Raw genomic sequence first — 15,822 nt, 5'->3', positions numbered from 1 at the left:
CGTCTATTTGGAATCTTCTCGGAGCAACAGCGGTAGCAAAACAACGCTTAAAACTGCTCGGTCGTTAAAGCAGCGAGGATGGCGTTGGTGAGGAGGGCCGCCCTATAAGGGCCCATCGGGTCTATCGCTACCATGGCCACTCGCTGACACTGTTGCTGCCAGGCGATTCTGCGATAGACACAAACGGGCAAATGAGAACCGAGTAGAGAACAGCATAGAAACAGGCACAACACAGACAAGGCCGGCCAGATGCTGTCTGCCATTTGTATTGCCGACAGTTCTGCAGTACGCACTGTTCTTTATTCATTTCACATAATAAAAAGAAAAGAAAAACAGGCGCGTGTCCAATCAACAAGTACTGGCCTGATCGGCTGTGAGTTAGCAACTGTGTAGAAAATAAGGGAAAAGAGATTATTATGCCAGATAATAGAAACCAAGGACTCGTTATCTACCTTCTGGTATTAAAACCTTGCCCGATTGACAATTGGCCATGTGTCAGAATGTGGTGTGTAGAACGAATATAAACTATAGTGGTAAATATTAGGGCGCTTGAAGATATTCTTAATATTTACGGAACAATGAAACACTACGGCGAAGGTTGGCTGGATGGCGAAAATAGAAAATCGACAGGGCGGCCTCAGGGGCATACAATGAAGGCTTCCCGCGAAGGGGAGACTGCGGTGTGATTACAATGTGAGCTTAGCGATGTGTTAATTTTATTACTGATAAGATGGATTATTGGCTGGAGGAAATTGTTCGTACGGAAACAAGTTTAAGTCAATTTCAATACATGCCGCTGTTAGACAAATTTTGACGCCGATATTTGTCTGACTCACGTAGCTCAAACCCAGTGATGGTAAGCTCGTGACAGACACGGTGATATTGTATATCGTTTTTTTAGCCAATATGACCATAATGGCTTGATCCGTCAATCAATAGCAAAAAATAAATGCTTACTATTCGTCTGTGAGCATGAACTTGCTTTGCGTGAATGGCTGGACATAAGTTTGACGCTCTTTTTACTCATCGGCTACGAAACTATTGTTAGTTTCACTGATCTATGATATGAAGAAGATTAATTTGTTTTTATTTATATTGAAATGATAAACTCATTGATGATCGATTGCCATGAATCAGCTCGTTTTTAGAAGGTTGCGTCCGATATTGCAAACTCTGGTACATGGGACGTCTTTTAGATCGATATCGTTCAAGATAACGTTTAAATAAATCAAACGGTTCAACGATATGCGAAGTGTATTTAAACAGTACAGTAACGTACGACTAACTAATCAGTCTTTATTACAATGTCTAGACACAGGTAAAACTATATAATTATGTTGATTTAGAATAGGCTCTTAGTCGTTTACTAGGCTATTTGGGTCCTACCGTTCAAAGATTCACTGTCTCTAATATTATTTCATATTTATACTGAAGTTTAAGACGTTCAACTTCTACGCGAGGCCTGATAAGTTTTCGTAAAATTTCGTAAGTAGAATGTACCATTAACTACGTTTCTGATCATTTGTCAAGATGTTTTTACATTACACTTTTTTTTTTATTTTCGATCGTATCTAGTGTGGCAGGCATTTGAAATCAATAGCAACAAACGCCATAAAACTTAGCTAATCAGAAAAAGTTATTATTAATAAAAGGAATTATCGTAGGCCGTCTGACATATTGGCATTGACCGCTAGCTGATTTCTATTACCACGACAATTTTAAACTGACGATGCTTCTACAAAAAAGTTCCATGCATAACTTTAAACGATACTGACCAAGCAGCACTCCGACGTGGTGCCTCTACAGTTTTTGTTCGTGTATAATTTGCTTTGCCACGATTTTCTATTCATGCTCGTATTTGACCGACTTTTGCAGGAAGGCCTAGCGTCCTGACTCTGTCATCTCAGGACTTTCCGTCAAGGGGTCGGTGGTCGTTATTGCGACCTCGTAAGTAACGTTTGTGGCGAACCGGCTCTATTCTCGAACTCTGTGAACTATATTAATTTGCGTGGTTGCTGCGTTTAGCATCGGCACCTTTACATCCGTAATGAGATTACAAAATGGGGTATTCTAACACAGCTGGAAGGAACCCAGTTAACATGTCGCAGGCTCAACAGCAGTCGTGATCAAATCTGACCAGCACAGCGCAAACGGCACGTCGACTCTTTTTTGTTTTTTTAACAGGGAGTTGTCGAATAAAAATCTGAGCAGAATAGAGACATCGGTAAAAATAACCCATTACAAATTTGATACTTAGGAGCTATGTTTCATGCTCATTTAATAGGCAGCAGATAGTGAAATAGGAGAAAGAAGGCGTACGATTCCTTTTTTTTTTCAAAGATAAACCTTGATCTTCGTTCTCCGGATTCGCACCGGTCCTCATCGTCCGTGATCGTAATCTATTCAAGTCGCTAACGTATTATGCAAACTCTTTAGTGATTTTGAGACCACGTTAGGTCCTGCTGACTTGGCCACCATCTAAAAGATTCCCAAACCACCACCCCATGCTAGTCAGTCGTAAAAAATACGATTGGTAAATATGACAATGATGATAGAAATGATGACGGCGACGAAATGTTCAGGCGGCTAGAAAACGCTCTGACTGGGCTCAGGCAACAAGATTCGTTATTTCAAAGGTTTTCGACACCAAATTATGAGCAAGCGTTACGCGAGTTCCGGGTAACGTCATTGTTAACCCTGTCGGTAATGGCTTTGTGCACCGGAGCATAGCTACGGTGAGCCTTCCGTGCATGAAGGAACAAATACACGGCCTGAATATTCACGAACCAAGTGCTGTTGAAAATTCAATTTAAATTTAGTTGCATCTCTAGGTTAGGTGGCATTCACTACTTGTAAATTATACTATAAGGAGCTTACATAAGGGTTGCTAGGTCATAATTATGATTTTCTGAGTGATCTACATAGATTACTGATAATATAAGCAGATATACTATAGAGTACGAAAATAAACTTAATCGCAGTTACGCATGTGAACAGTTTAATGAACGTTTTAATGTTATTATTATTATTATCATAAATAGTCTACATTTGGAGTTTGAAGAAGCAAATTTTTAAGTTCACCTTTCGGAAATTCGCCACGGGCTGGTGTCGTATTGAAATGTTTAGTTCTATCAACGGCGTAGGAATACTGGATGATTTGTGTGAATACAAGACTTAATAGAATTTTTCGATATCCACATAAGTTCGTTATTCTGGGTCGAGTTCGACAGCAAAACTTCAACTTCTATCCATACCACAGTCCTTTACCGGAGGCTGCATTCATTCATAGCCATATTCCAACTCCGTGGTTACTTTACGGCGCGAAAAAATTATATATCTTCAGATATCTATACGTCAAGAAATTTATTTGGCTTATTTGTGAGCTCGTCCAAAAGAAACAGCTGTTGCCAGCGCAATTACGGTTTGGGCTACCTGAAAGCATATCAGTATCGATGAGACGACCACGTCAAGCCGCAACACAAACGTTTGCCATAGGGCATAGTAAAGCGCAGCTAGGATCGCTGGTGCAGACAGGAAACAGCTTAAGAGCAATGGCAGAGCTTCTTCTGACAGGTTACCGCGTTCTCCTAAAAATAATAAAATAATGACACAGTGCTGACTATATTGTTTTATTTAAACTTCAATAACTTAGCTTTTTTTATTCTACCCATCGAGGCCGTCTGAAAAATAGTTTATTAATATTAAACTCATAGGCTAAAAGCTCGACGAGAACGAATGTCCCTCTGCAGGTCTAGAATTAGTGGATTAAGAATCGGACTTCCTATTTATTTATTGTAGCTAGCACCGATTCTTCATTTCGTCATTTTCTCATCCATTTAACTAAGTACATCTGTAGCAGTGCTTTGAATTTAGGAGACATTTATGCCAGGGCTTGAGTTTGAAACCTCGAACTTCATACAGAAGCGTCTCTGTACCCTTTGACTGCCTTCTTCTGTTCGGAAGGGCTTAAGCAAAATAAAGCGGGTTCATATGCGTAACCAATGCTAATTGAATACGACTAATACATGGCTCATTACGAGTGCCTTAATAGCTCTATTTATTTCGTAACACATAATAAATCGCTTAAGTTTTTCTATTTACCACTAATGAGTGCTTTCGTTTTAGTGAGAGAATCTATGAATTAAACTGAAATTCCGTGAATAGGCAAACGATAAGGGTTTACATAAAGATCAGCATCTACTTGAGGATTAACTATAAGTGTGTCTTTCCGAAAAGTCCTTCCTACCAAGCCTTATTCTGGGATGCCTCGTAATTCTTCACCACTATTAAAGCAATAACGTCAGCTCGGTTTCGTAGCCGATAAACCTCTATGTGTTCTTCGCCACTACTATCACATTCTCTTCTCACAGTGGAAATAGCTCGTGCTAACAAGATCTTCCTAAAAATGTTCGTGCGTATATTTAGGCTTGAACGTACGACTTATGGAAAGCTGCCCACGAAAACCTATGAAACACAGGACCGACAGTACGCTGCCAGCCCCGCGGCCGCGTTGGCCATCACCGGAACTTTACGGCCAACTCTCGTGCAGTTTTTAAGTAGCCATTAATTAGTGAGAACCCTGAGATTCGCGCGGTTCAACACTCAAAAACTCTATTGTGCACACTCACCTAGCTTTAACCGAATTATTTCTAGTGGCGTCTGAAAGAGAAGTAGGGAAACTTCGGTAAGCAAATTGTTTGGCGGATACGGTAAACGAAGCCCCTTAAACGTGAAGCTCAAGACCTGTACCATGGAAAACGCAAAATACACAATACGGCCATAGTGAAGCAAAATAGCCAACGGCAGCGACGAAAGCTGGAATAAACATTAAAAAAATGAACCAACGCACAGATAGCTCAGTATTTAAATGGCTTTAGAATTACAAGTGTGTAGTCTGCTGAAATTCTCCACAATTCGTTCTATAAAATTTTGACGTTCAGCAAGCTAGACAAGATGTACCGACAAACGAAGGCCAAACTATGTGTATTTCAAGTGTCAAACAAGTAGACTAATATAATGTTTATGGTTGGATAATTGAAATCTATAGTGATCTCATGAATAAACTGTATATTTTCACATTTACTCTCTTTACTTTAAAGCACAAGTTCATATAACTTTGGGCGATTGATCACACAGTAAACAAAAACCGTATGCCTAAACCAGCATTGACGTTTGAATTGTATGAATAGATAATACTAAAGGATGTCTAGATTATCAGTTTTGTGTGGGTTACTAACCATTTCTTGATGCGGTGCTCCCTTGGCTGAAAAAAATTACACAAGGCTGGTTGAGGATATCTTCACGAAGTTTCACACGCTTGTATTTAATTTTCGTTTTTGTTTTTTTTTTTTGTCGCTATCGATATTATTAGCTTAAACTGATGGCAACTGCTCGTGTAAGTACACCAAGCAACAAGTACAAAATCGATTTTTTAACAATTGCCAATGTTTCCACAGAATAGAGAAATAGCAACGTTCGTTCTCTAGGCAATGCTCTCTATTACTTTCTATTTCTACCTCTACCTCTACCACTCTAAATTTACAAACCTTTGTCGCCCATGATGAATCAGCTAGGGAAATGTCAGAAAATAGCACGCCGTCAAACAAAATAATTCGTATAAATGCCAACTCAGTGCACACCTTTGTAATTTGGCCTGAGCCAGCGACATCTGTTATTCATTCACATGCACTACGCCAGCAGCAGCAGCAGCAGCAGGCGATGATCGGAGGAGATTCAGTTGTTAGTGGATTCGTGGGCGCTCACTCCACCGAACCCCGAGCTCCACACTTCCCTATGAAGCTCACTGGCCGGCTGTCATGACAACAGACGTCATCTAACACAAACACAGCAAATATGTCCCGCCATGCTTCTTTGTTAGGTTTTTATACCCTAGATTATGTGATGAGTCAAAGAAATGATCGAAAAACAATATCGGTATCTTATGTCGAGCTAGATCTGATATAGGATTTGTTATATCTGCCGAATGGTCGACAAGGAAAAGGTTGAAGAAAGTTAGTACTTCTAGAGAACTAACTCTGTTTTGGTCAATAGTACAAATAGCATTGTACGAGTACAACCCATAATGTTAAGAAGCAAGGTTCAGGTTCGCAAGACCTATTGCATAATAGGTTAGACGTTTTCAACAGGAAAAAAGAATAACTATTTGAAAAATGCAAGTCGGATACTATTAAAAGAAGGAGGAATCGAACAACTTCCGACCACTCAACAGCTGATTTCAGCAGTAAATCTGTGTTTTTCCTCTGGATCTATCACCGAAATTGACTAGCACTCTGCAGTCATAGCATAATTATTAGTCATTCTCCGTTTTCGTTTGCCGCCCTCTGAGCACATGGCAAATACCATAGCATCCAATCACCGCTAGATATTAAACTTCTTTACCCCAACCAGTATACTAATAACAGTGATGCTAAAATTTTTCTTAGTTCCTTAAATGCGGAATGGAAAATACTATACTGAGCTACGTAATAAAACTAAATATCAATATGCAAAACTTATTTAGTTCCGCATCCCTAGACGGAAGCAGTGGAAAGGAGCTACCCCGGTACGTTCAGCAGGCGTACGGGTAATACATATTTGTAGCAGCCGAAATGTTTCTATGGTAGCAGTTAGCAAGCGCGCCATAGACGTTGACCGATACCGTGAACATGACTGACGCAGCTCTTAATGGCATTAACTAGTTTGGAGCTGAGACTGAGTACAAACCACAAACTACGATCAGCAAATACAGAATGATTTGTACAGTTGGAATTAAATCTTTTTTGCGATTCGAATACATCCGCGGAACGATCTCAACACATGCAGGGATCGCTTATTTATAGTAGTAAACTTAAACCTATGGTTTTTGTTTTATGAGCTTTTTTAATTATTATTCTACTACAATCAATTGAGACGTTCGAGAGTGCAGGGTAAGCTATCCAGAATATACCGTTAAACCATAATCCAGATCTTGCAGATTAAAAAGCACTGAATTAAGGAAAATCCTATTGAATTTATTATATCCTATTGAATTAGATAGTTTTTAGAACGGCTTTTTCCTCTGCTAATCTAGCACGCGGCAAAATCCAAATTCGACATTAATATCTTTTATTATCTATCTGTGGTATCAAACTAGACTTCTCTGCAGTGGAGAATTTGATGCTTCAGTATGTACTTCGAGTAAAAATATCTCATGAGGAGTATAGGAAAAGCAAATAATAAAATAAAAGACAACTTGTCCTTTAGCATGATCCATTTAGCATATTGCCGAAAGCGTGACCAACTTGTTGACGGACAGGCGCATGTTTTCGAATAGTCGCGCCCTACGTATTTTCTTTAAATCTAGATTTGAATATAAATACAATTTTACTTGCACTAAAGCCTTAGTAAATAACCTTGACTGTGTACTGGTAGCTTCATAGCGTCGGAATAAAAGGTTATTTTATATAACAATAGAATAAATAGACACGCTTAATTTTTACGAGCACGTGCTACTGAACACGGTCAAAGTAGTCAACCAAATTTGACCTCCTCGTCATTAGGCTTATCATCTCGGATTCGTTGCTATTATGATCGGTTGTATCGAACTGTATTGTCTCGTTTTCGAAGACTTAATCGTTTAAAGTAGAAATTAAATGCTTCTTATCGTTCTGCCGGCACCTGTTCGCTGTTTGCTGGAGCAATAACTTGGTCTAAATTGAGTTCGCCCTCACACATCGGGCAAATCATGCCGATATCGTGTAACAGCAACATTAGTTCCCCAGTGAACGCGACAAAGTGGCAATGGGGACATGTATATTGGCCACGGCCAGACAGATGCCGTCCGCTGGCAATACACATGCCGAGTGGGCATTTACATTCGGTACAACTCAATAGATAGTTGGATAACAGTTCACCACACTTCTCGCATGGCGAGCGCTCATCCGCTTCAGCTTGACGAATTGTAGCATTTTTAACTAAGGCCTCTATTTTATCCTTATACTTCGGCTCGATCTGATCTCGATAATCTGATCGAAGCAACACTGTCGCGTAGCTGTATGCGCAACCCTTTAAGCCAGCGCGTTGACATTCGATCACCGTCGACGTAAGAATTTTAACGGCGTGACTTGGGAATCGTTTTAAATTGTTGGAGATTCTCATTAGTAGTTTTGCGGCTCGGAGGTGATCGGAACGTTTTACGTGAATCTTGGCCAAAATATAGCTGTGTAACACGTGTAAAGAATTGATGAGTTCGAGTGGAAAATTAATTTCGTTGTCCATTAGTTGCTTGTGCATGCTCAGAAGTATGCTGTGAGCAAGCTTGTAGTTGCCTGAGTCCTGTTCCTCTTCTGCGATGACGACGGCAATTTTCGCCGCGTCGTTGTATCGGCCAACATTGATGTACAGCCTGCACAGGTAGCGGAGGTCTTTGGGAATGCCATCAGTTTCACCAGTGAGAAAATTTGTCAGCTTCGTCGCTAACTCCTTGTCTTGCGCGAAACAAACTGTATCAACCGCAATCTCAATCGCTTCGGTGTTATCATTTGCAGCGGCCTTCATCAGATATTTGAACGCTTTGTGGTACTGACCGCATTTCGAGAGGTACTTTCCTGCGTTGAGATTATCGCGTTCCTCCTCAAAATACTGAGCGATTCTTTCGTAATCGTTCTCAGCCACGCTGGCGTATAACTCCATCTGTTTCGTTTTGCACGCGAGAGCATATGCCTCTTCGGAACAATTCGAGAAGACAAGAAACTCGATCGCTGATGATATGTCATTTTGTGCCTGAAAATATTCTGCCACGAGTTTTGCCCCTTGAACAGAACGGGTATCGCGTGCTAGCTTGGCTGCCCGATCCAGATTGTTTCCGTGGCGTAATTCGACACGAATGATGCTGTCATAGTCCTTAGCTTTCTCGTATGCCTCCAGAGCTTCCTTGTAGCTTCCCTCGCTTTCTTTGAATTTGGCGTACTGCAGGAGAATCGCGTTCGATGTGACGTGTGACAAAAGCTCGCCAACTTTGCCCCAGCTCTTAGCCTTCACATATAGTGCCGCAGCCTTTTCGAAGTATTTGGCCTTCTCAAACAGAACGGCAGCTTCCAGGGTTTGTTTATTCGTTTCGAGGATAGAGGCACATTCCTTCACCAGTCTTCTGTCGCCAATCTTTAGTGCCATTTCGACACCCTTTCGCGAGTCACCGCACCGCACCGAAGTCCGAGCAATTCCCCATTTGCAATATTCGTCACCTTTTTCCAAACCTTTTTCATAGTTCAACAGTGCATTGTTATAGTCGCCGACAAGCTCAAGCTGTTGAGCGTACTCCCGATACGGCATTTCTTCCGGGGCGATATGTTTCGCCAATTGTAACGCCTGCTCCCAGTGAAGCAGGTCGCGACGCATTTGAAGAGCCGCTTTGGGGTTAGTTGACTTTACGAAGAACTCTTGCGCCTTGTCGAATTCGTTGCGAAATAGCGACATATATCCTTCCAGTTCGTAGATATCCTCAACATGTCGAACGCTTTCGAGGCTCCACGCCATGCCGAGGTCGCCTGCCCTCTTGTAGGCCTTAATCGCCATATCAATGTTCAGATCGTCCATGGCCGCCACAGCCAACTGCGTCCATTCGTCCGGATGGTTAATACTGTCGCAAATACTAAACGCATCATCAAACTTTCGCAATTTAAGGGCGCTTCTCAAGTTGTTCTTGAGCAGTGCCTGACCCGATACTGTCCTGTCAACAGGTTGACTATTGAATGTCGTACTCTTACCATTCTGAGTCTGACATGTTAGGATTCCGTCGGCCATAACCAGAGGTTTGATGCCGGACGGAATTTTGATTTTGTCCGCGAGTGTCACTTCCTCCCGGGTGTGTGAGAAAAGATAGAACTGCTTACTATCGAATACGACAAATATATGCGGTACTTGCTGATCCCAAAGGACACCCTCAATTATTGGCGGTGTCTGTTCAATCGTTATTAGGTGATCGTCTGAAGGCGTATACAGAAATGCCTGTTGTTCCTCATCGAAGAGAATCATCTTCGTGCCAGACGGATGTGAGAATAGAGCGGTAACCTTGCACGAATGTCGAAATTGATTGACGTTTACAAAATCTTGAAAATAGAACATTTCGACATCGCCCTGTTTTGTGCCATAGATGAGGAAGTTGTCTGTGATATCGAGACAAGTTGCATTGTTGAACATCTTCCCCTCATCAGTGTCGATGCCGATAATCTGTATTTTGTTATCGAGCAGACCGACTGCGTAGTCCGCGGTAAGTTTGAGTCGCCTTACAGTTGCTAGGAACTCTTTTGTTGTCCGGTTCCTATCATCGGAGGTCGGATATAAGATAGCACGGTTGTTGATTCCTACCGCCACATGACAAGGCCCCAAGGCGATATGCAGTGGCTCAATATCAATTCTTATTACGCGCTCAGAGGCTGGTTCCAGCACGTCTCCAACTGTGATCTCCATCAGTGATGACAATATAGCATACCGCGACTCAAGGCAGTCGCCCAGTACAGGCAGCTTTGTGAGATAAACGGCCACATGTGTTATGGTACCAACGGCGAGGAACTGTCCATCGTCAGCCCATTGCAACCATTCGATTGAGTCCTCCGTCGATATTAATTGCTCGACATCGTCGAAATCATTTGAATTGTACACCTTCACCTGAGTACCAGATCCAGTGGCAATCTTCGAATGTTCAGAGCAGATTGCTAGATGGACGAGTCCCTCGCGATGACAGCGCACCATACGGAGCTCCTGTCCGATCTCTTTCGGAATCGCCGACATAACTACAACGAAGCCTTCAGCGAAGCCCAAAATTATTAATGCGTCGATACTCCACTCGTAGTCAACAATCACGCCGTACCTATCTTGGAAACCCAAGAGAATAGGATTTTCAGAGTCATATATATCGACAAGGTATAGCGTTTTTTTTCCTAACACACAAGAAACCATGTTTTGTGTCTGCGCATTGCTGTTACAGCCAAACTTCAGCTTGGACGGTTCCGCTTTGAGTGGGGTTTGTGACAGGGTATCGCCTTCTTGATTGCTAATAGTCAGACTGTAATCGTCGCCAGCCAGGGCTAGAATACTCTCCTTACTCCACGCACCGCATACGATGCGTTTTGAGTGTTTGCCCAAAATGGGCACTTTTCGCGAAGTTCGATAATGAAAGATCAACAGATTGCCTTTTGACGTACCGACGGCGAGAAACGCAGCTGCTTGTGCCCAGGCGATAAACGTGAGGGTATCCCGCATGCCGGTGTCTGCCTGGGAAACTCGTTGGCTATTTGCGTCCCAAAGGTAAATTGACGATGACCGATCAGTAATAATGGCTAGCGTATCCCCATCTTTGTGCCAGTCCATGCCAGAGCACAGGCCTACAAGCGCTATCTTGTCAACATGTGCACCCTGACGGTCGTAGATATTAACCATTTGATCGAGTCCTGTTGTTACCAGATAATGGGCTTTGAACTTCTGCCATTTGGCTAACAGGGGCCCGCTGGCACCGTGGATCATAAACACCGGCTTCAAGTTGACCATTACTATGCCGTTTCACCCATATGCCAAGTACAACTACCACAACTATGGTATCGTTCGTGGAGGGGTATGCTTACCGAAACAATCACCTAGGTGTCACTGAGTAGTTGGCCGATATTTTGTGCCATAGGGCTATCACATTTGAATCACGCAATAAATAGGAGAAGAAACAAAGCTAAATAAAGCGACAGACAGGCGAGCGAAACAATGGAGTTCCTCAAGTACGCTCCAAACAAAAATGTTCCTGTGGACAAATGTTACCGTAGCAACACCAAGTTCTCTATATAAACAGAGCGGGCAGAGTGGGTCGGGCTATCAACAGCTATGAGGGTTAGCATGAACCTTTGATCTAATTCAAGGATTTCTTTTGAATAATAACGCTCACCATTTAGAAGAACTGGACGTTATCAGATAGATGTTGAACTGTATTGGGATGAAAAGTTAATAAAGAGCAACTAGTTGAGCAAATTATAAACTTTGTTTAAAGGTTATATATCTATTCGACGTTTGAGTAACATGTGAATATATTCCGAACGTTCTTACCTCATTATAATTACGTACATGACAAAACACAATGAGGAGTTCAATGTCTGTATTTCTATTTTTTTAGACTAACTTATGCTTTTCAGTTATATTTAGAGAACTGTAAATGTACAGATGAATACTAGTTAACAGCTGAATAGCAAAAACATGTCACGAAGCCCGTTTTTTTTTAACGCTGAATATCGAATTATACTGTCATGTATATTTAAGTATTCGTTTTGGTATCACCATCGTCCACTTTCGACAGTCCCCTTTATTTATTTTAGAAAATATGTAGTATTTTGAGGCCATGTTTTCATCCTTCCTTGATTGAAACAGGTAACACCAACTCTAATTCATAACTACTGCGCTTATTATAACTTAGACTCGCTAAAGTGGAAAAAGCCATTCGTTCGGTAGGCTATACATGCAAAATTCGGTCTAATGACTTTGGCTTTACTAAAAACGATAGCTTTTTTACCTTGTTGCTGACATGATATTGTCTTCATCTGCAACGATTCTACTATGTTACGACACAATCTAGCTTTTAGGTCGCTTTATAACAGGTTTTGTTTAAGTACGGTATATGAATGAATAGTATTATACACCATAATTTCATCTATGAATTTCTGCTGTGTTCGAAAACCACTCCTTTAGTACTTCGTTGAGCTCATCCGAAAATTCCCCATACGCAGCGGCAGTAGGCTGACAAATCAGATTAATTTAACACGAAAATGAAAAGACTCGCCCTCTATTTTCACTGGCGAACTTTAGGCATCGTAACAGATAGGGAGTTTCTCTTTTCAATGTCCAATCGACTTGCCTGCGTCGTCTGATGGCTTCACATTGAAAGTTTTGACAGTCGCATACACGATAATCTGCGGGTGCAAAGCACAAACGTTTCCGTTGCAATTTCAGTTCGGTCCGACGGATGATGGTCGACATCAATCATTGTTTTAGCTGATGTCAGGAGCCCATATACTTCTAACAATTATATATATGTGTTACGTGTAGGTCACTCAGACCCACTTTTAAACCCAACTGGATGAGCCCGATGGCTGAGAAACACGACAAATAGGCATATCTTAACGGCACAAGTAACCGATCAGTTTTTTTCTAATGACGATGTCTTGACTCCCATTTGTGTTTAGCATAAAGGTCTATCTAATTTGCGCTCACGTTGACCAATTTTCGTTTCTATTTTTCGCTCAAAAACAGGTTAAGGATAATGCTCCCAGCGATTGGCCACGCAACGCCCTTGTTGATTATGATTCTGTGTACTCGAGCTCGCGACTGCGTGCAAAGTTCGGCCTAGTACTCATTCCATTAAGTTAATCTGGCCCCGACTCGCGAGACCTTGAAAAGTCAACTAGCCGACAGTTGAAGCTGGAGCTATCGGAGTGCGCGCTATACAAATGATGTCACCTCTCGCGTTCATTTTAGCAGCGGTGGTACAGATTCATCATGCAATTAGTAAGTATGCTAACGATAAGTTCAAGCTAAACAGTACTGAGAGCCGTAATAGCCCAAACCCTAATGTGCATTCAGTAGCTCTTGCAAAATGATTAGCAGTCTAGCGGCGAGTAACTCAAAATGAAGCTCCGTAGAGAAGGTCTACAAATTAACGTTTTGGGGAAAAAAAATGTATACGTATAAAGGGTACGGCAACCTATGTTGAAACTTACTCCTTTACGTTTTCTTTATAAAATTGCATCTAAATGCGAAACGTTTGCATGTGTTCATTCAATATAACCGTTATTCATTGCGCTTCAATCCGAAACCAGATTCAAAATATTGTTTTTTTTTTTTAATTCACAAATAATTTCTTACCAGTAACTATGCGTCAAGTGATATTGACAGGTATAAACTCGCTAAAGTGTCGCTCAAATACGTTACATGAAGAAGTTTCTAGCAGCTATATTTATATATTAAATATATATTAAATTTTAGGCTGAGCGTAGGCCAAAAGCCATGAAAATGCATGGGCTTGAGAATACTAATTATTGCTGCTTATAGAGATGACCGGATTTAAAATGAGTATGTTTTACTCTAAAACGTAAATTAAATGGTGTATCAAAACCCGAGCGTTCTGAACTAAAGACCACGTCGCAGCAGAATATTCCGCTTGTTTCGGAAGATCCTTCTCTGATCTTTTAAAAGCCGCATGAAAACATGCAGTAACGCACACCGTCGATTTTGGATAAAAAGTAAGTTTTCAGTTTCAGTGGAAGTTCGTTTAACGCGTAGAGACTAAATAATAGCTAATTTTTTCTGAGGTTGCATAAACGACGCTTTGAATAAGTTCAAAGAATAAGTTTTTCCACTACCAAGAGAAGTGGATAAACGCATTTCAATAAATACCCTGCTAAAGTGTGTATATATATATATATATACACATATATATATTTATATACGTTATAAAGCTGGACAACCACATTTCAAAAACTATTCTACTTACTAATAGTAGATGAGAACTTATCAAATAAGTTTATCATGTTCGGTTTGCTTTCTCGAATGATCCTAGGTGAACACCCCGTCGACATGGCCCAGCCAACATTTGTTGAGCTATATTCGATACCTGCCTTTAGAAATTTAAATGAAAAACAGATAGGCAATGCGGATAGTTTTGTGGACAACATTCTATCTGACATCACCTCTGATGATGATATAGTGGCTCTCCTGGAACCGTTCACCCTGCCTGATGTACAATTTGATCTTGGCTCCATCCAAAACGTTCGTCAAACATTTAAAGTATTACAGTATGAACGATCTACTAAACTATCTATACATTCGATAAGCAAATATTCATGTGTGCGCGATCGTTTCGTGGCGCTGTGTAGCGTCATGACCGATTACCTTTTCGGCCTTACCAGCCATAACTTTTTGTTGGAGATCCGCATATTTCTTTTCACTATTTTCATGTCCCAGGTGACCGTAGTAGGGATTGCTTCTCTGCGCCGAACAGGTGGGGCAATAATGAATTTTGATGGCAAAAAACTCTTAATCGACCTGAAGCTTGGTGTAGACGACGTGCGGGCACGTGCAGTGTATGCGATGAAGCTCGGAGTCCGCCTTAAGGGACAGATACAGGTCCTCGTAAAACAGCTCAGCCTCAATATGCGTTTGACGGTAAGCAACAGCACCGCTTGATAAGAAACATTCATAAGTGCTTCTCGTTGATTTTAGAGCTTAATTTTGACATTGGTTTAATGCAGATCAAACTGTAGAAAATGTTAGAAACCTAACATCGGGTTGCAGGGTGTGCTGTTAGATGCTTCCAACAAGGGACGCAAATATTTGCAGTTTACGCTAACAGCCATCGAAATCATTAGTAGTAGTAGTAGTAGCACGAGTAACTAAACGTAGCCTAGCATGTGAGAAGTCCAAGAATGAACAAGAGATTTGTTACTTCCATTGTGTATAAACTATGTTTACAGATGACCGGAAGCATGTTTGTACTAGAGAAGTTTGCTGTGGAAAATCTGGTTATGACATTGACCGACTTTACGGGAACGTCAGCACTGAATGTCATTAATCGTTGGTTTATTAACCGTTTCGTAAAGAGATTTGGTGAAATACTTCGTTTACAACTAGAAGCGGTGGCAAGAAAGACCATCGATAGCATGGTGTCTCATCTCGATCTACGTAGAGTTGTGGCAAAATCATTGATGAATCTCACAGATAAAACTAATAACGCCGTGTCAAACGGACGTAACAAAGTCCATCAAATAAAGGAAGACTCTCATGCGTCTGCTAGAATGGGAGACTATTAACAAATGT

The 15,822-nt window shown here is 41.2% G+C and overlaps 3 protein-coding genes across 6 annotated transcripts in view; 1 reads left to right on the top strand and 2 right to left on the bottom strand.

The window, feature by feature from the left end:
* Positions 1–5,790, bottom strand: part of LOC111243077 (stress-activated protein kinase JNK-like) — a 39,816-nt gene extending 34,026 nt beyond the window's left edge. Inside the window, exons 1-4 of one of the 4 annotated variants that reach the window (XM_086976771.1) lie at positions 5,640–5,790; positions 5,238–5,263; positions 4,629–4,815; positions 3,433–3,587 (exon numbers count right to left, since the gene is read on the bottom strand). In XM_086976771.1, coding sequence (XP_086832897.1) covers positions 3,433–3,587; positions 4,629–4,815; positions 5,238–5,263; positions 5,640–5,679 — 408 coding nt within the window. In that variant the 5' untranslated portion in view covers positions 5,680–5,790. Of the gene's footprint in view, positions 1–3,432; positions 3,588–4,628; positions 4,816–5,237; positions 5,264–5,546 lie in introns of all 4 variants that reach the window. The other 3 variants (XM_086976769.1, XM_086976768.1, XM_086976770.1) reach the window with 3 other exon arrangements.
* On the top strand, positions 215–15,815 carry LOC111242934 (uncharacterized). Its single transcript, XM_022787886.2, has 5 exons — positions 215–693; positions 13,261–13,515; positions 14,567–14,775; positions 14,971–15,171; positions 15,480–15,815. Exons 2-5 carry the CDS (start codon positions 13,458–13,460, stop codon positions 15,813–15,815), a joined length of 804 nt encoding a protein of 267 aa, XP_022643621.2. The 5' UTR covers positions 215–693; positions 13,261–13,457.
* Positions 6,934–11,753, bottom strand: Oseg6 (intraflagellar transport protein Oseg6). Its single transcript, XM_022788125.2, has one exon. The coding sequence runs from the start codon at positions 11,521–11,523 to the stop codon at positions 7,639–7,641; it is 3,885 nt and encodes a 1,294-aa protein (XP_022643860.1). The 5' UTR covers positions 11,524–11,753; the 3' UTR covers positions 6,934–7,638.
* Positions 15,816–15,822: the final 7 nt, after the last annotated feature.

This window comes from Varroa destructor, unplaced genomic scaffold (genome assembly GCF_002443255.2).
Source record: "Varroa destructor unplaced genomic scaffold, Vdes_3.0 BEIS01000001.1, whole genome shotgun sequence".
NCBI classification, from domain to species: Eukaryota; Metazoa; Arthropoda; class Arachnida; order Mesostigmata; family Varroidae; genus Varroa; species Varroa destructor.
This window is presented reverse-complemented; position numbering and strand designations above follow the sequence as displayed.

Bases quoted from the DNA above. Each gene is read 5' to 3' on its own strand.
- LOC111242934 (XM_022787886.2), top strand. From the start codon at position 13,458: ATGATGTCACCTCTCGCGTTCATTTTAGCAGCGGTGGTACAGATTCAT. The intron at 13,516-14,566 runs GTAAGTATGCTA...GAATGATCCTAG, and splicing joins ACAGATTCATCATGCAATTA to GTGAACACCCCGTCGACATG. The intron at 15,172-15,479 runs GTAAGCAACAGC...CTATGTTTACAG, and splicing joins GCCTCAATATGCGTTTGACG to ATGACCGGAAGCATGTTTGT.
- Oseg6 (XM_022788125.2), bottom strand. From the start codon at position 11,523: ATGGTCAACTTGAAGCCGGTGTTTATGATCCACGGTGCCAGCGGGCCC.